The sequence below is a fragment of the Tiliqua scincoides genome, chromosome 5 (genome assembly GCF_035046505.1).
Source record: "Tiliqua scincoides isolate rTilSci1 chromosome 5, rTilSci1.hap2, whole genome shotgun sequence".
Classification (NCBI taxonomy): Eukaryota; Metazoa; Chordata; class Lepidosauria; order Squamata; family Scincidae; genus Tiliqua; species Tiliqua scincoides.
The window spans coordinates 87,594,199-87,615,374 of NC_089825.1; the positions used below are offsets into that span (position 1 = coordinate 87,594,199).

The window sequence follows — 21,176 nt, forward strand, 5'->3', positions numbered from 1 at the left end:
AGAAGCACAAAAACATACATCCTAAACCAGGTTTCCTAGGTTATCTGCCTGATTACATTCTGTCCCCATCCCATCCATGTGTGGCATGAGTGAGGTGCGCTACCTTGAGGTGATAAATGTTCTCCTCCGTGTCCAAGTCCACACGCTGGGCCTTCTTGTTGACCGACATGACAGACAGACGGACATCGATGGAGCCATGCAGCTTCCCTTTGAGGACCTGAGAGGGATGTATAGATGGTGTAATACTGGGAAATGGAATACTATATTTAACCATCCTTTTAGGACCTCCCCCGCCCCATTAACCAGTGCTTAACTTCACCCTCAGTTGTCTCCAGTTCCAGGGTACCACAGAATGCTACTGCACTGAAACCAGGGTATTCCAAAATCCCCTTCCCATACTCACATCTTGGCATGTTGTGGCATATTTCAAGATACCATCTTCCAAAACAAAATAGCGCTTTAAGGAGGAGTGGGGGTGGTGGGAGAAGAGGGGGGGGGGAGAGAGAGAGAGAGAGAGAGAAAGTTAAAAAATCCCAGGAATAAATTGGCCACACTGAATTTATTCAAGCAAGCAGAGCCTGATGTCATTCACTCAAAAGTCCTGATGGAGCTGGCTCTCAGAACCACTCACTATTATATGTGGAAACCCATGGAAAAAATAGCATGATTCAAAAAGATGAGAGGCTAAAAGGCTAAAATGGGGTAGGCAATGGGAAAAAGATATGATCCAGCAAGCTAATTATAATGATTCATAATTTACTGGATCACATTCCATCTCACTGGTTGACTGATTGATTAATGTAATGCATATATAATATAATATCACAATAACAAAAGGAGAGGGGACATGGCTCAGCTAACATACAATCATTCTATATATGTTAATGGTGCAAGAAGCAAACGAGAAGACATCTCCCTGCCCTAAGAAGTTGAAAATCTAAAATTTAATCCAGAGAGATGCCACAGAGGCAAAGGGCGCATCTTTCGCATACACCCCAAACACCTCACCTTGTGCCAGCCCTTCAAAGGCCATTTTCTCTTTTTTAGCAGGTAGCCCTCCTGCCTTTCAGGCTCCTGGATAACCCCACCTGGGATCCGCAGCTCATCCACCACCTCCCAGCTTTCTGAACCCTAAAAAGAAACATGGGAGAAAGATGAGTGGTGGGAAAAATTGGGGTAGTAGGAATGCCGTGGTCCAAAAAATCCATGAAAAGTATATCCATCCATTAATGTCTAAACAGAGGTGACTTAAGCTACACCCACTGGCTTGCAACCCAACCACCCCCAATTCCAGATTGGTTTGTGGACTGGTTCTGCGGGAAGGCAAAATGTCACACCTGCCGAGCAATGCTGTGTTTGGAAGATGCTGTGCTGTTGGACCGGGAGGGAGGCGGGGCTCTCTTGGGAGAAGACGGATATTTCTCGTGGCTACCCATCCCTTGTGAGTCTGTCCCTTTTGCCAAGGCCTCCTTTGGATACCAAGGAAGCATCAGAAAGAACACCTTTAGGTTAAGACCTTGTCTTCATCTCCAGAGCATCACATTTAGAGGGCTGCCTGAGAGGAGAGAAAAACAGGGAAAAAGACTTAACTAACAGTCTCACCCACAGAATATAAGGAAAAGCCAAGACAATCAGAGCTGTCCATCGAGGAATAGTTTAAACAGAGGTTGGGAAGCACAATCACATTATTTGGAAGACTAAAAGAAGAGATTTGTCTTTATCTTCAAGACTTGTATCGTGCCCCTCTCAGCAATGACTTACGGCAATTGACAATAAACCTTTAAAAACAACTGGATAAGAAAGAAAAAGGAACAGCTCAAACAATACAACTGAGACAGAACTGCCAACAAATTAAAACAAAACAATTTTAAAAATAGCAGCAAAAAAAAAAAAATCAGGGGGGCATCAAGTGGAATTTTAGGGGAAAGCGGTTTCCATAAGACAGGCGCCACTATTGAGCAGGCCCCGGTAACTTGCTGAACTTTTGACAGAGGGAAGAACCCACAAGAGAAAGACTGAAAGACTTGACTGGGCAGACAGCAGATTCACATGGGGAAGGCACTCCTTCAGGTACCCTGGGCAAATGCTGTTGAGAGGGCTTAAAGGCAATAACCTGCACTTTGAACAGTGCTGGGAAACCAACTGGAAAGCAGAATAACAGCAGGATTGTAAAGCCTTGCTTCCTTGTCAAAACCCTTGCTTCTGCATTTCCAACCAGCTGCTCTCTGTATTTCATTTTGGAAAGAAGCATCTAGATCTCAGGATTATATTTCTGTTGTAGGATTAGTTTCACTCATGACATTTTTAATAGCACAAGGAGTCTCTTAATTCATTTCTTTATTCAAGTACACAGATGTAATTGTTTGAGCTCTTCAAATTCCAAAGGATCTTAGTTTTTCCTCCACCCCATCCTTTTTGCTTTAAAAAAAAATAGCAGCTCTCTAATCCTCATTGCAGGAAAAGTTTCAAATGTATCTGCAATTTTTGCTAGCCACTTAGCAAAGGAGAGGAACCAGAGGCCTGGAGAGGCCTGGATAGTTTTCAGCAATTGGGGGTCCAGATGCCTACTTACCTTAAGATCCTGCCTGTGCTACCCATTCACAATGATTCCTTCTAGGCGCAAGCATCTCATCATTACACAAACTTTCAGTATTTATCCATATGTTCCATACCCCCACCCCAACTCACCCTGGCAAAAAACAAAGCGCAAACAGAAGAGGGGGGAAAATCATATTGAGAAACTCACAGGCAAGTCGGCAAACCTTCAGACCTGAAGTTTCAAGCATCATCCTTCCCAGGGTCTCCAGTGAAGGAAGTGAAATCTCAGGTTGAGGAGCCATTACCTAGGATATTTTCTACTTGGTTTGACAGTATTTTGCCATTGGCTCCTTCCCTCCTCCAATCAGACTCCATTCTTAGGCCTTGGGCATAGCCCCCTTCCTCAATGACATCCTAGCACCTGCTCTCAGGTGACCAGTAACTTTGACCAGCAATTTTCAACCAGTGTGCTGCGGCACATTGGTGTGCCACAAATGGTCCACAGGTATGCTGCCGAAATTTGGGGGTCATTTATTAGTAGGGCCATTGGGGGATGTGTGCCCTCCACAAGCAGCATGGTGTGCCTTGTTCGTTGTCAAAAAGCTGATGGTGTAGTACAGGTGTGAGGGAACCCCTAAAATTTTGAGTGTTTGAACCCACTCAGAGCCCTGTTTGGGCCTTGCTGTGAGCATAATCAAGGTGCTTGGCCAAAGTAGACCCTATATTCAGCTGCTTGGGTCAGCAAGATATTTTAGAAGATGCCCCTTGAATGCCTTTTGTGTCTACAGGGGAAAGAGTGTTGCTGACCAAGCTTTGACCTCCAGAAGTTGTTTTGCAGAACTTTTGCAGTTAAAAAGAAAACAGGAAACTGCTAGCTTAACTGCAACAGACAGGTGGTTGGAAGAGAAAAGAGACTTTTGCAAGCCTGTGATTAGCCAATGCAGGGAGGGGAGAGATGGGACTTTTTGCAGCTTAGAAAGATTTCACATATTTTAAAATGCCATATTTAGCCAAACGTGATGAGCAGAAACTGAGTAGTGGGATATGCGGGCAGAGACAAGCTTCACGTGATATGCTGTTTGCCAATCAAGAATGTATCCAATGCCTGGCAGTTTGCAGTTTGCCAATCAGAAGTCTAGCCAATCCTTTACAATGAGGATTTGTTCTGTATATCAACCCAAAGCCCCGGAGAAATCAGGTGTCACAGACTTTGGAAGCTTTTCCTCTGTGACCAGCAGCCAGCTGAGAATAAAAGCTTGTTTTCCTTGAAATCTCCTTGGTGTCCATCTGCATCCTTGCCTAAACCTGCAACACAGGGGTCTCCAAAACCCGGCCCGGGGGCCAGATGCGGCCCACGGCAAGCCTCTATCCGCCCTGCGGCCAGCCTCTGAGAGCCTCTGGCCCAGTTGACCAAACACAACTAGAGTTGTGCTTGTGGGGTGGGGTAACGGGGTCCATTTAAGTGTGCGCTTTATTTCTTGGGCTGTGTTCGTTCTTGGAGAAGTCCTGGACATTCATTTATTCATTCATCTAAGTTCCATCTCTAATGTGTTTATTTAAATTTTATATTTAATTTTTTTTTCTGGCCCTCAACACTGTTCCAGATATTTGATGCAGCCCTTCAGCCAAAAAATTTAGAGACTCCTGATGTAGTAGAAAGGAAATTGGATTAGGAGATATGCAATGATATGTCAGTTAGTGACATATGATATTCTGCACCCCCAAATGTATGTGTATGTTTAGTGTTCGCTTATTGTGCTGTGTTATGTTTGTTGTGCTATGTTTTTTTTCCTAAAATAAAAAAAGCTGATGGTGTACCTTGACAAATTTAGAGCCTCGTCAGTGTGATGCGAGATGAAAAAGGTTGAAAATCACTGCTCTAGACAACTAATGGGCCTCCAGATTCCTAGAAATGTGACACTGATGCAGAAGGATTTGAGTATTCTCCGTTTATGCAAGGCTGGTACCAAACATTCTGACAGCTATTCTAAAAAAAAAAGTGTGCATTTGTGTGTTTCTCTCACGCACACAGACAATTGACAGATTTCCCTCACCTCCATACTTCTTTCTAAATTTTACTCTCCACCTCCACTCCTAAGAAAAACCCCAATTTTGCACAAAGAGAACAAAGCAATACCATCTAAGTCTGCAGTCCGTCCTCATTTGCGTCTTTCAATCTGACAGTCTGTCCCGGATTTCTTTTTCCTGGTTTTAGAATTCAGCAGGCAAACAGATCAGGTCATAGGCTTTCCAAAAGGAGCAGAGCAAGACAAGAAGGGAAAGAAAAACTTGAAAGAGAATAATTACAGCACCGTACTCCTGACTGGTTTCTCCTTCCTCCAGCTGATGGATACCCTCTGAAGTGGGTCTGTCCCCCATCTCTGTCTCTGGCCCTTTGACTAGTCACAACTGCTTCACTAGCACTTGTTTGGTCGCTACAGTTGTAGCAGCTGCTTCCGCTGCTTTGGATAAACTGCTCTACTACCACACCTCTTCTGCATTTATCCTCCCTTAGCAAACAAGTCAACTTGTTATCAACTCACTCCCTGCCTTGTCAACTGCTCTGTCCTTGTCGACTGCAAGTGGGCGCAACAGTAAGCCCTGCCAAGTTCAAGAGGAGTGACTCTCCAGAAACCATGCACAACACTGCAGCCTTAGGGTCTTGTTCAGGCTGGAGCAAGAAGCAGTGAGGACAAAAGTGTGGTCTAGATTTCTGTTTTGAGGTGCTGGCAGCTACTCAGCGTCATCTTTCCTCTTCTTAGTCCAGTTGTGCTTTTCCGCTTACAGGTACCTACCATATCTTGGACACATTTCTTATGGAATGTGCAATCCAACGTGCAACCCCAAAATGCACATTTAACCCTATGGGTTATCCCACAGAAATTTGAATCGGCCAGGCTGTTTGTTTTTTATTTATCTAATTTTTATACTGCCCTTCCTCCAAGGAGGTCAGGATCAAGTACATGGTTCCTTCCCCCACCTTTTGTCCTTCCAAACAACCCCGTGAGGTACATTAGGCTAGGAGAGTGACTGGCCCAAGGTCACCCAGGAAGTTCCATGGCTGAGCAGGCATTTGAACCTGGATCTTCCAGGTTTAAAGCCAACACCAGAACCAATACACCAATGCGTCTCAAACTGTGGGTCGGGACCCACTAGGTGGGTCGCAAGCCAATTTCCAGTGGGTCCCCATTCATGTCAATGTTTTATTTTTAATGTATTAGACTTGATGCTCCCATGGTATGTGACTGCATTTGGGGAAATGTTACAGACCTGTACTTTTAACAAGCTACTCTTGTATTTTCTTTTAACAATGATCATAAATGGAACTTACTCCTGGGTTAATGTGGGTAGGATAGCAGCCTTGAATTGTTAAAAATTTTCCTGCTTGATAATGTCACTTCTGGTGATGACATCACTTCTGGTGGGTCCTGACAGATTCTTATTCTAAAAAGTGGGTCCTAGTGCTAAATGTGTGAGAAACACCGCAATACACCATTCCGGCTCTCATTGCCTAGGTATAAAGGTGTGGAGATCCATGATGAACACCTCCCCAAGCATCAATTAGCAGGTCATCAGAAACCATGGGCGAAGCTGCTTTTTGCCGTTGTTCAGAAGTTAACGACCTAAGGCTGCAAGTGGATACATACTTAACTGGGAAAGTCCCATTAGACTCAGTAGGATGTATTTCTGAGTAGGATGTACTCCTGAGTAGACATGAGCAGCATCACCCAGAAACTAGATTTCTGAAAATGTCCTGATTTGGTTTGGTTTTGTACTTAAGTGCCAAGCCCTCAAGGTTGAAGATGAACATTTGATAAAACATATAGGATGTAGCTGAGTCAAAAACCAGGAATGCATCAAAATGTTGCACATCTGTTGAGCTCCGTTCACATCTTGGTGCCTGAGTTGTTCAAAAGGAGTTCCTAGGGGGTAATCCATAGGGTAAAATGTCAATTTCTGGAGCGCTGATTACAGTGAGTGAGTTTGTGCTTACTATAAATTCTGTAGAAACAGAACACTGAAATGCAAGATGTAAATCAAACAATTATAAAAAAGATAAAATTCAGAGAAAAAGGCCTGTGCTTTAACATTAATTCACGCTTAAGATTTACATTCAACACTCCATGCTGATGCTCTCATACTTGTTCCATCTGTTTCAATACTCTGTTAATAAGTGCCAACGTTCCAAAGAATTTCACTTGGATTTGGACCTATTCCACAACAGCCTATAATAAGTCTCCAGGGCATTCTGATTGTGCACGTCAGAATCCCCGGCCACAACTGACTGCAGCTTTCCCTGTCCTCCCACAGCAGACTTGTGTGCAAAAAACCTGTTTCTGTGCACAGCTTGTGCCTTGCAGTGATTTTGTGTCCCCAATGGCTACCTCATATTTCCTCGCTGCTAACAGCAACATTCCCACTTCCCACTGCTCCCCACCACACACCTTAGTCATGAACCCTCACTTCTAGACTATGTGGCTATTTCCAGGTCATTGCTACCGGTTTTGTTGGATTTTAGGGTACTTAGTAGATCAGAGAGTGATCATCTCCCTTTACTGCTCAAATTTCAACAGTTGGGCAGTTTAAGTCTAGAGAGATTCATCACCCTACTGACCATTTAGGTCCTGTGACAAGATGTGCGAAATGGACCAGTCATGTTAGTGCTAAAATTCAGGGGCTTTTGAGTTGTGAGCCGTTAATGGGCTTCAGGGATGCGATTATAGCTAAGGAGGGTGATCCTTTATTACATTATAAAAATGTTGTTGCTGCCTTAAGACCTTTTTTAAGTAGTTATACGCGCAACAATATTAGTCTGAGTAGATCTTATGACTGGTACGATTCTGAATGTAAGATCCTGAAGAAGCAGGTTACTGCTGCTTTGATTATGGCGAGAGAATCTCAATTGGAGGCTCATTATGTGCACCTAAAAAACTTAAAAAAACAATTCAAGGAAATTATTAAATTTAAGAAGGAATTCTTTATAAAGAGAAATTGGGAAGATTTAATTAGTGTGTCTAATCAGAAAAATACATCTCTTTTCTGGCATCCACTATTGAAAGTGTTTCCCTCGGGAGCCTCAAATCATATTACAGCATCAGAATGGGTGGAACATTTTCAGGGGATTTATGCATCAGAGGAACCCCCTTGTCCAGATTTAAGATCAAAATTCTTAGCTGAAGATCTCCCATCCTGGGAACCTGTAACCAGTGAGGAGGTTGTCTCTCTTATTAGGAAAGTTAAAAGTGGAAAAGCTCCAGGGGAAGATTTCATTAGAAGTGATTTGCTTAAAGAACATCAGGATTGGTGGGCTCCAACTTTGGCTGCCCTATTTTCGTATATTGATGAAACAGCTAATATGCCTTCTGATTGGGGCTGGGCGATTATAGTTCCCGTTTATAAAAAAGGAGGTCATGAAATTCCCTCAAATTACAGGCCTATTAGCCTGCTTAATGTTATTAGCAAACTCTACGCTTTACATCTGAGAGATAAGCTATTGGCCTGGATGGAATCTCAAGACATTATAGCCGATATTCAGGCAGTCTTTTGCCCTGGAAGATCACACCTTGATCAGACTTTGGTGCTGTAATTTCTTGTTGAAAAACATCTGGCCACTAGGGGTTCTAGACTTTTTGCAGCCTTTGTTGATTTCAAGGCTGCTTTTGACCTAATCCCTAGATCTAGGCCATGGGATAAGTTTGCAGCTTCGTCCATTGATCGTCAATTATTGCTGCTTATGGTTAGCTTGTACAGCAATTCTGGCATAAAGATTAGGTGTTCATCTAATGGTCATTTAACGAATCCAATTTTGGTTAATAAAGGGGTCAGACAGGGTTGTGTTCTTGCCCCCCTTTTATTTAATTTTTATATAAATTCATTGATTACTTCTTTTGATGATCTGGCCCTACATCCTCCAAAGCTTGCTGATCGTCATGTCCCTGTTCTGGCATATGCCGATGATGTGCTCATATTATCAAGAACACAGGTCGGCATGAGGAGGGCTCTTAGCCATCTAGCCCTGGTCAGTTCACAGGAGAAATTAACTATTAATTCTGATAAAACAAAGGTGCTGGTTTTTGCTAGACGTTATTAGGCCTTTCAATGGCTCCTAAATGGGAAACCCATTGAGCAGGTTAAAGTAATAAAATACCTGGGGGTGATTTTTCACTATCAAGGAGGCCATTTGGCCCATAAAAACTATGTCGGTCAATCAGCACAGAAAACATCTAGTGTCATTTACCGTTTTTATTCATCTAAAGGCGCCAAATTTCACCCTGCGGCTTTAAGGCTGCATACTGCTAAAACCAGGGTTCAATTGCTTTATGGTTCTGAGATCGCCCCATATTTAAATACCAGGTCTCTGGAGGTGATCCAGACCAAATTTTTGCATCAACTGATGTATGTTCACCGATGTGTGCTGAATACTGTGGTTAGGCTGGAATCTGGTACCCCAAGTATAGAGATGTCGATGTGGCTAAATGCCTAACTTTTTTTTTTGAAGATTCTCTCGAGACAGGATAACTTTACCTATTTGATCTTTTTGGATCCTTTTGTAGGCACCTGGGAAAAAAGGTGCTTGGGCCATTTTAAACTCTGCGATCTCTACCCAGAGTCTTTATTGATGATGATCAGCCTGGGAATTGCAAAATAAATTTTGCGTCAGAGGTTGGTGGACCTTGAAATGAGATCTGCGAGAGCCAGACTTTCTGCATACGTTTTTCTTGGGGATCAACCTCTTGTACTTTCTCCTGCCAGATATTTTTATAATATCATTATTCCTAAATTTAGGATTGCTTTTACTAAAGCCAGGTGTAATGTACTTTTATCAGCAGTTCTATTGGGACGTTATGCAAGGCATCCCTATTCAGAGAGACTGTGCCCCTGCCCTCATAATGTGGTGGAGGCAACTGCCCACATTGTTTTGCAATGTCCATATTATGATGACTTGAGATTTAAATTTATTTCCCTGATTTTCGGTACTGAAATGGGGATGCAGGTGGAGGAGCAGCTTGCTTTTCTGCTATCTGATGTATGATATATCATTCAGGGTAGCCCGTTTCTGTTATGCTGCACAGTTGGTAAGAAAGAAAATTGAGAGTGTAAATCCCTGATTTTATGAATTTATATATGTGTAAAGAGGTGTTGGTCTTAATTTTGTGTATTTTGTTTTGTTGTCTGTGATTAGCTGGTCGGATGATCGTAAATGAAGTATCTATCTATCACCCATTTTCATTTTCCTTCTGTCGCTATACCACACTGCAACCTGTTAAACTAAGCAAAAAAAAAAAAAACTTCTACCACAATCCGGATCTGAACAAAGTGAGCAGAGTTGACGCAAACAAAGCCAGTTTGCAAACATCTCCTGGCGATTTGCATTTTTGGGGTTTGCATGACGAAATGTTAAGCGCCTCGCTTGGAAGAGCATGTTTCCATTTTCTTGGTACAAAACAGTCCTACCTCACATGAAACTATAGGTTTACAGGGGTGGTGATTACACAGTTAGTTAACATGTGCCCGCCCCCAATTAGGGATGTGCAGTGTGGGGGCAGCAGGTGAGGCAGAACTGCCCCTCTGGAATGCTCTGAAAAGCACCATTGCTGCCATCAAAAGAGTGTACAGATCCTCACAATCAAGCACTCTGAAGCACACTCTGGATCACTCCCGTCGAGAGTGCATGCTCACAACTTTGGTGGCAACACTTTTCCACATTTAATTCTGCTCCACAGAGCTGCCCAATTCTCTGGTCAGAACAACCGTTGCAGAATTGCAATGTTTTCCAAACATTTTTCGGAAGAGAGATGGGTCTTTCCATCACCACCCCCCTTCAAGGATGGGGCCCTTATGCCTCAATGGCTCCGAAGAATTAAACAACCATTAAAAATTTAAAATTAATTTAAAATGCCCTTGAATCACGTCAGTCATCCAACGGTGCTGTAAATTAAAATGTTTTAAGGCCCCACCCAAAAATCTCCAAAGGGGGAACAGTTCTTAATTCCAGTTTGCCAGATGCCTTTGTATCTGCTTGTCCAATGGCATTAAGTTACAAATTGAAATAGGAGTAGATCCAAGTAGAACCACGTAAAGCAAATCAACAGTCTTCTGGCACATTAGGCAGATGATAATTCACTTGGTATTTGTTCAGGGTGTTCTGTTACCTCCTGTGCGCTCTTATTCCAAAGGGGGGGGGAATTTTTCAGGAGAGTCCATCTAAAACAGCATCACAGTATTTCATCTGGGACCTTCTCCTTCTGGTCTCCTTCTGGGACCTTCTGGGCAGGAGTGATGATGTCATCAGCCGGAGCACTGAGAAATTGAGAAATTCGCCTAAGGGCTTGTGTTAATATCGAGAACAGCAACTTACCCAAGGGCTGCCACAGAGACAGTATGTAGCTCGTGTCACATTAAGGCCACAATCCTATGCAAATTTACATGGGAGTAGCTTCTAATTGAACACTTATTGAAAGCAAGTGAGAGTGACTTCTGAGTAAATATGCCTAGGCTAATGCTCCAACAGCCCAATCCCAATGGGCTGCACCGCAGGTGGAATGTGTGTTCTGCTGGAGCTGGGCAGCACTCTTCCTCTGCCAGCACTCTGGCAGCACCCACTACCAGAGCACCAGCAGGAAGGTTGGAGCCTTCCTGCACATGCCAGCAGAACAGCGGAGACCCGCCAGAGCAGATACGCCCACATTGGGGGTGGAATGGGGGGGCAGGGGTTGGTCGGAACAGGGAAGTGGCGGGGCAGAGGGTGGATCACGCTTAGGAGGTGCACACCCCTTCCCAGATCTGATCTGCTGCATCATTGCGCAGGGAGTTAGAACTGGGATATAAATATACCATTTATATTTCTCTTGAGATATTTTTCAATTCGGTTTTCCGTGTTCATACATCTGTTTTAAACTATTGCGACCCAGTCAAGGAGTGTGGGATGAAATGAACTGTTACTAGAACTTTGAATGAAGTCTAATAGATTTTCAGAGTAGGAATAAGCGGCAGAGGGAGAAATTGAAAGTGGCAGAAACAGAAATCTAATGAAGAAATTTAAAGTTGGTCTTTTTCTTTTTTTTTGGTGGTAAATGTGAGGTGTGGCTATATGGGGGTGTCATGATGAGCTCCTGCATTTCCACATTTACAACTTTACCACTGAATCCTGTGCATGTTTTCACCAGAAAATAAGTTCTGTTTTACATACAGCTTATTCCCAGGTAAGTGCAGACAGACTGCAGGTCTCAAATTTGCCTATCTACAATCGGGCAATAGTTTGCAAACCTGATGTAGCAGATTTTTTAAAATACTTTGAACGAAAATGTTTAGTGATATGATGTTGAATGAATATTTTTTACTCTGCCTTTTTGAGAACAGAATGAGAATTGATCCCAGATCTTTAGGCTAAATAGAGGGTGCTGTTGTGTTTTTCTTTCAATTCATCAGTCTCCCACAACTGATTAAAAGCCTAATCCTAATTGGGCTTTACAACAGCAGAACAGTAGTTGTAAATGGTATTTATGCTGCTGAAAATCGTATTATGCTGCTGTATTATCGTATGATGGCGGTGCACACAGTGCTGGTGGCCATTCTGGGACCACCACCACAAACAGTAGCAGTATCAGAGGCTCATTGCTGCAGCTGGCTACAGGCAATAAATAGCACAGGTAAACTTGCATGGGGGGGCAGGCGATAGGAGGAACAGGGCAGGGAGGGAAAAGAAGGGGGTGGATCCTGTCGGACCAGCTTGTGCCAAATTCCCCCTCCCTTCAGGAAAGGGTCTGTCCCATCCCTCCTTGGAGATGACAAGGATTGATCACAGGACCTTCTGCATGCAAAGCAGGTGCAAGCAGCGCTGGCCATCCATTAGGCCAACTGAGACAGCTGCCTCACAGCCCAATCCTACCCATTTTTCCAGTGCCGGTGCAGCCGTACCAGTGGGGGGTGCACTGCGTCCTGTGGTGGGGAGGCAGTCACAGAGGCCTCCTCAAGGTATGGGAACATTTGTTCCCTTACCTTGGGGCTGCATTGCGGCTGCACCAGTGCTTGAAAAGTTGGATAGGATTGGGCCCTCAGGCAGCAGTTGGCAAGTGGCCTCCATCTTCATCTTTCCACCCACCTTCATTGCTCCCATTTCTCCTTCCACTCCCTGGGTTGGAAATGAAAGAGGGGGATGGAGAGGAAGAGGAAATGAGGAAACTGGTGTTCTAGTCCACCACTCTCATCTCCTTTACACTTTCTCTTTCATTCTGTCACCCTGTTACGTGCCCAATCCAGATAGTGGAAGGAAGAGTGGCTGGGACCTCACCAGGTAAGCAGGGGCAGCATTTGGCATGTGGCCTTAGACACAAGAAAATCTTGGTCTAGTGCTCAGTCTCAAAGCTACATGAACGTCCAGCACAAAGCGTACGGCTGCTTGCACAGTAAGAAACAAAGTCAGGAGGAAAACATGGCTTCCCTGATGGCACACAGTACAGGAATAAGGCCCACTTAGGAAGGAAGGAGCCTTACAGAAGTGCCTAACACACCATTCCCCCGTGCCACCAGAAACTGTCTAGTGCTCAAGTTGTTCTCATTGTTCCTCAGGATACTTCCACTGAACTACCCAAGGCCTTGCTTTAGCACAGTGGTTCTCACCCTTTAGGAGCCCGCAGACCACTAAGGCTAAAATTTGTATCATCGTGGACCACATCCAACCCCCCCCCCCCAGTCCCCTACACACACACAAAATTTGTGATTAAATTTGTAATAATTAAGAAGATTTATTACTTATAGAGATTGCTGGATTCACAGTGGGGGAAATAGATGGAAATGACAGCAAATGCACTGAGAGGAAATTCAATTTTTGCCAGGCGTAGCCACCATATTTTCTACCCCTATGAAGGCTGCAAATGGACAGCACAATCCAGCAGAAAGGACTCCACAAGCCCCAGTGAAATGAATGGGAACTGCACCCAACGCAGTTGTGGCTCTTTTGCACACCCACCCAGGTAAATGGGACTTGTGCAAGAAAACCTCCAGCTAAATTGTGCTGTCTCTTTTTTCACTAAAGCCACTTTTTTTTTAAAAAAAGCAGAAGGTCTCTGACTACGAGCGGCTACTCTAACGTGTTTAGAACCTGCACGGAACAGGAAGTTGTTTGGAAAACGGAACTGAACACCTGGGCTGTGAAACCCCTGTTCAGAGGATGGCTGCTTTCAAAGCTGCCAAGCTGCCTGCCATCTGTCGACACTGCATCAAGTCACCTGCCTCCAGTGTTAAAAATAGGACTCGGCTTTATTACACGGTGACTTTTCGTTCTGAAACGGTGCTCACAGTTGTGCGTCAACACGCCAAGTGGCATGTTGCTTTTTAAAAACTTCCCAATCTTCCATGACTTCAGCCCAGGATATTTGAAGGACTGATTACTTTCATCTGAATCTGCCCTGGGGCTGCAGGTGTGAAGGACAGCAAACACCTTGGCCAGGGACTAAAGCCACAGAGAGGCTGCACCCTTTGCATCCTACAAAGAACACAGCAAGGAGGGAAGTAGCCTTGCATTGCTACAAAGAACAAAAACCATCTTGAGTACGATTGATTCTAGAAAGACAGGGTGCAAATGCCTCAGTTTCACCCAGAGAGGAAATTCAGCTTAGCCCTGAGTTTTTGCTGCAAATACAGCTCAATGACTGAATTGTGAATCAGGAAGTCATAAGTGTGATTTCACCCCTGCCATAAATTTTCTCTAGGTAGCCTTAGACAAGTCACTCTCTCTCAGCCTCAGCTCCCTAGCTGCAATATGTTAATATATTGCATTAACACATTAATCACCTTACCGGGCTGATGTAAGGACAACATGAAGACTGTACAAATGAAGTGTTGGCACAGAAAGTGCTACATTAACGTTAATAATATTAAATAAAGTCGCTTTGTGTCAGAGGGCCTTTTCTAGGTGTCCTTGGAGAAGGGCCTTTCTGGTGGTGGCAACTTGATTATGAAACATGTTCTCCAGTGAGCTCCACCTGAAACCTTTCATGTGATGTTTTAAGCGCCAAGTTAAAACTGTTTTATTTGTCCAAGCTTCCAATGAACAGGAGTGCTATTTTCATCACGTGAGAACTTTTAACACCAGCTGTTTTGATTGGTTTTTGATTGATGTGTTTTGACTGCTGCTTTGATTTGATATTCATTGTGGTATTTTAAAATGTGCTTTGGCTTTTAAATATTTATTGTGCGCTGCTTGGGACACTGTATTTAAAATTTAAAAGCAGGCTGTAAATCCCTGAAATAAGCAAATAATGAGAGACAGATTCTAAAAATTCCTTTGGTAGACCAGCCCAAAGGCTCATTCAGTCTCTGGAAACTCACAGAAATTATGGCGGTCACCACACCCTGTTGATTGTCCCCTACACTATAATCAGATATTTTGCCTGCTTCGGACTATGGAGGTTCCATTTTTTGCTAGTAAAGCACATAGCCAGTGGTGCATTTGTCCTCCACTAAAGATCTGGTTCTACATAAAGAGAGAGGCTGTGACAATTTTGAAATACTGCAGCATCTCAGGAATTCAGGTAGTTAATTAAGACAGCATTACAGAGCTTGAGCAAGCAGGTGGTACAGATATGAAACTGAGAGAGGAACTGAAAGAGATGGGAGGTTATTAAAGGATAATGGGGTGACACCCCTATTTTTCCAATGTCGAGATCTGCAGCGTAGCAAAAATAACAACTGCAATTATGATATTCTGGATAACCTTTTGCATTTCTCTCAAAGGCTGCTTTCTGGACAGTTCAATTATGTTGCACGTTAACTCTGCCATAGCTAAATATAAATAAGTAACTTTCTGAAGATTCTGGAGACAATCAGTGGTAGAAATGGTGGTGGAAGAAACAAAACAGGTCTAATTTTGCTTGCAGAGCCTTTGCTGTTACTCAAGTTATGGCCCAATCTAGTGTCAGTGAAACTGTGCCAATGGAGCATGCACTGCATCTTGTGGTGGGGCAACAGTCACAGAGTCTCCTTAAGGTATGGGAACATGTGTTCCCTTACCTTGGGGTTGCATTGTGTCTGCACCGGTGCTGGAAAATTGGATAGGATTGGGCCCTTAGTTTCCTGTTCCAGACCTGCAGGCACACATCCAACTGAACCCATTTCTGCCTGATGTACAGATGTACACATTTCGTCCCTGTTGCATATATGCAACATTGGGCGGAGATGGCTTAATCCCAGAAAACACCCCATTTCGCTTCTGGATAGCAAGGAAGGACCCAGAAGCCCTGAAGTCATCAGTCTCTGGACTGATTTTATGTCACAAACAGGGCCAGTGATATTTTAGATTGAATCACCAGAAGCACAGTTTTCAAGTCTTGGAAAGTTAACAGAATTGCTATCCTAACTGGCAAGAATTACAGCACATTTTGTTCTGAGTGCCATAGACATTGGTAACACTGGAAGGGATCCAGAGGAGAGTTACAAGGAAAAGATGGGATCTAAGAAGCAAATTGTATGAAAAAACCAGGTTTACTTAGCCTAGAAAAACAGGTCCTTGAAGGTTGTTTTATTTGTTATTATAGCAGTGATGATGGTTTGCAAGTATTTATAAAGATCTCAGAATGAGGAAAGGGATACCAGTAATAGGACAATACATAATAAGTTTAAACAAGAAGATCATTATGATTAAACTATGTACTGTACACCACCCTGAGCTCCTTAGTGGAAAGGCTGTATAAAATGTGAAAAAATAAAATAAATATTAGGAAGAATGACTGAACTGTAAAAACCATTTCAGCAATGGAATGTCAAGGGAGTCAAGGAATCTTCTTCCAAAAGTTGAAACGGCACCCATCTGGAGATACATTATATAAAATAACCTGTGTCAGGCAGCAGGTAGAACTAAGAGCTAGTTCAGGCATACACATTCATCACTTGATAGCTACAAGATCAACTGATGACTTGCATATGCAACTGGGCGATGACAAATCCAACACCACAAATCAAACTTTCATATCACTATGTCAACTCAAACACAAGGCTTTTTCCACAGAGCCAGTTCACACATTTAGTTTCAGGCCATCAAGGGCTGGTTCACACATCCATGTACCTCACTTGATTTCTCTATACCAGTGTTTCTCAAATTGTGGTTCGGGACCCAACAGATGGGTCGCAAGTCAATTTCAGGTGGGTCCCCATCCATTTCAATATTTTATTTTTACTATATTAGACTTGATCCAACCATGGTATATGAGTGCATTTGGGGAAATGCTACAGACCTGTACTTTTAACAAGCTACTATGTATATTCTTTTAACAATGTTAGTCAATGGGACTTACTTCTGGGTAAGTGTGGGTAGGATTGCAGCCTAGGATTAAGAACATAAGAACAGCCCCACTGGATCAGGCCATAGGCCCATCTAGTCCAGCTTTCTGTATCTCACAGCGGCCCACCAAATGCCCCAGGGAGCACACCAGATAACAAGAGACCTGCATCCTGGTGCCCTCCCTTGCATCTGGCATTCTGATACATAGCCCATTTCTAAAATCAGGAGATTGCACATATGCATCATGGCTTGTAACCCATAATGGATTTTTCCTCCAGAAAATTATCCAATCCCCTTTTAAAGGCATCCAGGCCAGATGACATCACCACATCCTGTGGCAAGGAGTTCCACAGACCAACCACACTCTGAGTAAAGAAATATTTTCTTTTGTCTGTCCTAACTCTCCCAACACTCAATTTCAGTGGATGTCCCCTGCTTCTGGTGTTATGTGAGAGTTTAAAGAGCATCTCTCTATCCACTTTATCCTTCCCATGCATAATTTTGTATGTCTCAATCACGTCCCCCCTCAGGCGCCTCTTTTCTAGGCTGAAGAGGCCCAAATGCCTCATAGCCTTTCCTCATAAGGAAGGTGTCCCAGCCCAGTAATCACCTTAGTCACTCTCTTTTGCACCTTTTCCATTTCCACTATGTCCTTTTTGAGATGTGGCGACCAGAACTGGACGCAATACTCCAGGTGTGGCCTTACCATAGATTTGTACAACGGCATTATAATATTAGCTGTTTTGTTCTCAATACCTTTTCTAATGATCCCCAGCATAGAATTGGCATTCTTTACTGCCGCCGCACATTGGGTCGACACTTTCATCGACTTGTCCACCACCACCCCAAGATCTCTCTCCTGATCTGTCACAGACAGCTCAGAATCCATCAGCCTATATGTGAAGTTTTGATTTTTGCCCCAATGTGCATGACTTTACACTTACTTACATTGAAACGCATCTGCCATTTTGCTGCCCATTATGCCAGTCTGGAGAGATCCTTCTGGAGCTCTTCATAATCACTTCTGGTTTTCACCACTTGGAAATGTTTGGTGTTGTCTGCAAACTTAGCCACCTCACTGCTCAACCCTGTCTCCAGGTCATTTATGAAGAGGTTGAAAAGCACCGGTCCCAGGACAGATCCTTGGGGCACACCGCTTTTCACATCTCTTCATGGTGAAAATTGCCCATTGACACCCACTCTCTGTTTTTTGGACTTCAACCAGGTCTCAATCCAGGAGAGGACCTGCCCTCTAATTCCCTGACTGTGGAGATTTTTCAGCAGCCTTTGGTGAGGGACCGTGTCAAATGCCTTCTGAAATTCCAGATATATAATGTCCATGGGTTGTCCACATGCCTGTTGACCTTTTCAAAGAATTCTATAAGGTTCATGAGGCAAGACTTACCCTTACAGAAGCCATGCTGATTCTCCCTCAGTAAGGCTTGTTCGTCTATGTGTTTTGAGATCCTATCTTTGATGAGGCATTCCACCATCTTACCCAGTATAGATGTTAGGCTGACCGGCCTATAGTTTCTCGGGTCCCCCTTCCTTCCTTTTTTAAAGATCGGTGTAACATTTGCTATCCTCCAATCCTCTGGCACCATGGATGTTTTGAGGGACAAGTTGCATATTTTAGTCAAACTTCATTCTTCAATTCCTTAATAACTCTTGGGTGGATGCCATCAGGGCCCGGTGACTTATTGATCTTTAACTTATCAATGAGGTCTGAAACCACTTTTAACCTCTATCTGACTTAATTCCTTGGTCAGGAGGGGCCGTTATCAGGAGGGGCAGCGGTATCTGCCCGAGGTCTTCTGAAGACAGATGCAAATAACTCATTTAATTTCTCTGCCATCTCTAAGTCTCCTTTTATCTCCCTTTCCCTCCCTCACCATCCAGAGGGCCAACCGCTTCTCTGGCCGGTTTCTTGCTTCTAAAATATTTGAAGAAGCTTTTATTATTCACCTTAATGCTGCTGGCCATGTGTTCCCCATAGTCCCTCTTGGCCTCCCATATCACCTTCTTACATTTCTTTTGCCACAGTTTATGTTCCTTTTTATTCTCCTCATTAGGGCAAGACTTCCATTTACGGAAGGAAGCTTCCTTGCCCTTTATGGCCTCTCTAACTTGGCTGGTTAGCCATGCCGGCACCCTCCTAGACTTAGTCGAGCCCTTCTTCCTTTGTGGTATATACTTCCGCTGGGCCTCTCTTACTGTTGTTTTAAGCAACCTCCATGCACTCTGGAGAGATTGGACTCTTTTTCCCTTTCAACCTTGTGAAACATTTTCCTGCTTGATGATGTCACTTCCAGTCATGACATAACTTTCAGTGGGTCCTGACAGATTCTCATTCTAAAAAGTGGGTCCCAGTGCTAAAAGTGTGAAAACCACTGCTTTATACTACTTTTCTGTGGATTTGATGATTGGTAACTAAATACATGAATAGCCTTCAGTAAAAAGCATTGTGCTGAAAGTGATCTGGAAGTTCCGTCTGTGGCATTAGATCTGTTCATACATGCAAGCAACCTGCATTCTGTATGCAAGCAGATGTTGCATGCACCAAGTGATGAACATGTATGTGAGAACCTACTCCCAACCACACTATGATTAGGTGTACAAATACATGGGTGAACCAGCCGTTCAGTAATCCATGGGTAAATTTGCCAAAACACTGCTTTAATGGGAATTTGTTTTGTTTGGATGATGCCTCTTACTTGCCCCTATAGTTCTCCTTTATGAAGCTGTCAAGTTTTCCTTAAAGGGGCCCCATTTCCTTCCCCTGCTTTGAATCAAGGGTCCTCTTCCTGCCTCCACATGCCAAATGATCTATGCATGCTGTGGGGCAAAATGCACCTGTTTTTAATGCCAATAAATGTTCCAATTTCAAAAAAAATTCACCTGACCAGCCCACCAATCACTCCCCTCAGTAAATCATCTCCAAACCCTCAGATTCTGTTTCTGTGCAACAGCACAACATACTTAACCAAGCCATCTCCAGACCAAACTTCAAAGTCACCTGTATCTCTGAAGAGGCAAAATCCCTTCAAAAACTCTCCATCTCTCTAGGCCAGAGGTCTAAATTCCATTCTGGACATTTTATCAGACATACAGTGGAGATCAAAACTCACAATCCAACCACTTCCTTTAACTCTCCCAGAAGTCAAAATTCCCCTTACATTTCTCCCCCCCCCCCCACACACACCCATGTGTTTGAACAGAGGCAAACTTTCCCCCATGGGAATATCTGCTGCCAGTCTTCTAAGCATTGCATCCCCACCTGTCCTTGCCAAGGGCTAGAATACCCCAAATATCTTCTCTCATTCTCTCTGCCAGAAATCAACGGACCCCACCCCTCCACCCCATGGGGTATGCATTCCAGAATTCCCCCATCAGCCTATTACAGCTCATGTCCAAAAAACAACAACAACAACAACAAAACCCTCCCTGATCCCCATCTACTTATTTGCATTGGGGGCCCAATTCCCCAATCAGTTTCTTTGCCATGGAGTTCCCCATAGATACCTGTGAATATTGATGGGGGGAGGGGGGAAGTCCCTTTTACTACCCCCTGGATCTCATCCATGTCTTTTGTCAGTATGCAACATCTGCCCTTTTGCAAAACAGAAAACAACCCAGATTCTCCTTACATTCCCCACTGGTCAATTTCATGGGGCAAAGTCCAAAGCAGCCCCCTTTCCTAGGAGGGGATGCACAGAAGCAGCCCTCCCAAATGCACAGAGCAAAGGAGAGCAGCATGCACAGGAAAAATCCCTTCCCCTCCTACCTACACGCAGCTGTCATAGTTCCTCTCTCTCTCTCTCTCTCCTTTGCAATTCCTGCACCAGCAGCAGCAAAGGCTGTTACTGCTGCTGCAAACCGGAACTAGGAAGCTGCTGCCAAGCTGAATCAAAAGCCTGTGCTGCTGCTGCTCTCTGTGCTTAATCCAGCCTTGCAGAGCTTGCCATGCCTGACTCGCCTCTGCCACCCTGCATCTTGGAGGACTGCTCCAGGCGACTCCCCTGCACCCAGGGAGGCAGAAGTTGCCTTTTCATATCTCTCAACCAGAGCCAGAGTCCATGCTTTCAGTACCACTGCTGAGTCAAATGAATGAATAAAGCAGGTCCACAGCTTTGGTAGCATATGTTACCTGTGTGTCAGTTGCCTGTCAATCCCAGGCAGGGTGACCACATGTCATTACCATCAGAGGACCAGGCAGGGCCTAGGACAGGGGGGTAAAGGGGGTAATTTGTACCCAGGCCCAGGGTCCAAAGGGGGGCCAGGGAGCCAAAGGAGGGGCCCCAGAAATTTCCTGGGATCTTATGTTTTCCTATCTACGCAAACTTTTTGCCTGCACAGGATG

At 44.0% G+C, this 21,176-nt stretch overlaps 1 protein-coding gene across 1 annotated transcript in view; it reads right to left on the reverse strand.

Moving 5' to 3' along the window:
* The window catches only part of OSBPL7 (oxysterol binding protein like 7), a 46,453-nt gene extending 25,775 nt beyond the window's left edge, over window positions 1-20,678 (reverse strand). The window contains exons 1-6 of the mRNA XM_066627947.1: window positions 20,601-20,678; window positions 4,676-4,743; window positions 1,338-1,555; window positions 1,009-1,131; window positions 404-457; window positions 104-217 (exon numbers count right to left, since the gene is read on the reverse strand). Of these exons, the coding sequence (XP_066484044.1) occupies window positions 104-217; window positions 404-457; window positions 1,009-1,131; window positions 1,338-1,490 (444 nt within the window). The 5' untranslated portion in view covers window positions 1,491-1,555; window positions 4,676-4,743; window positions 20,601-20,678. The remainder of the gene's footprint in view (window positions 1-103; window positions 218-403; window positions 458-1,008; window positions 1,132-1,337; window positions 1,556-4,675; window positions 4,744-20,600) is intronic.
* Between the last annotated feature and the right edge of the window lie 498 nt (window positions 20,679-21,176).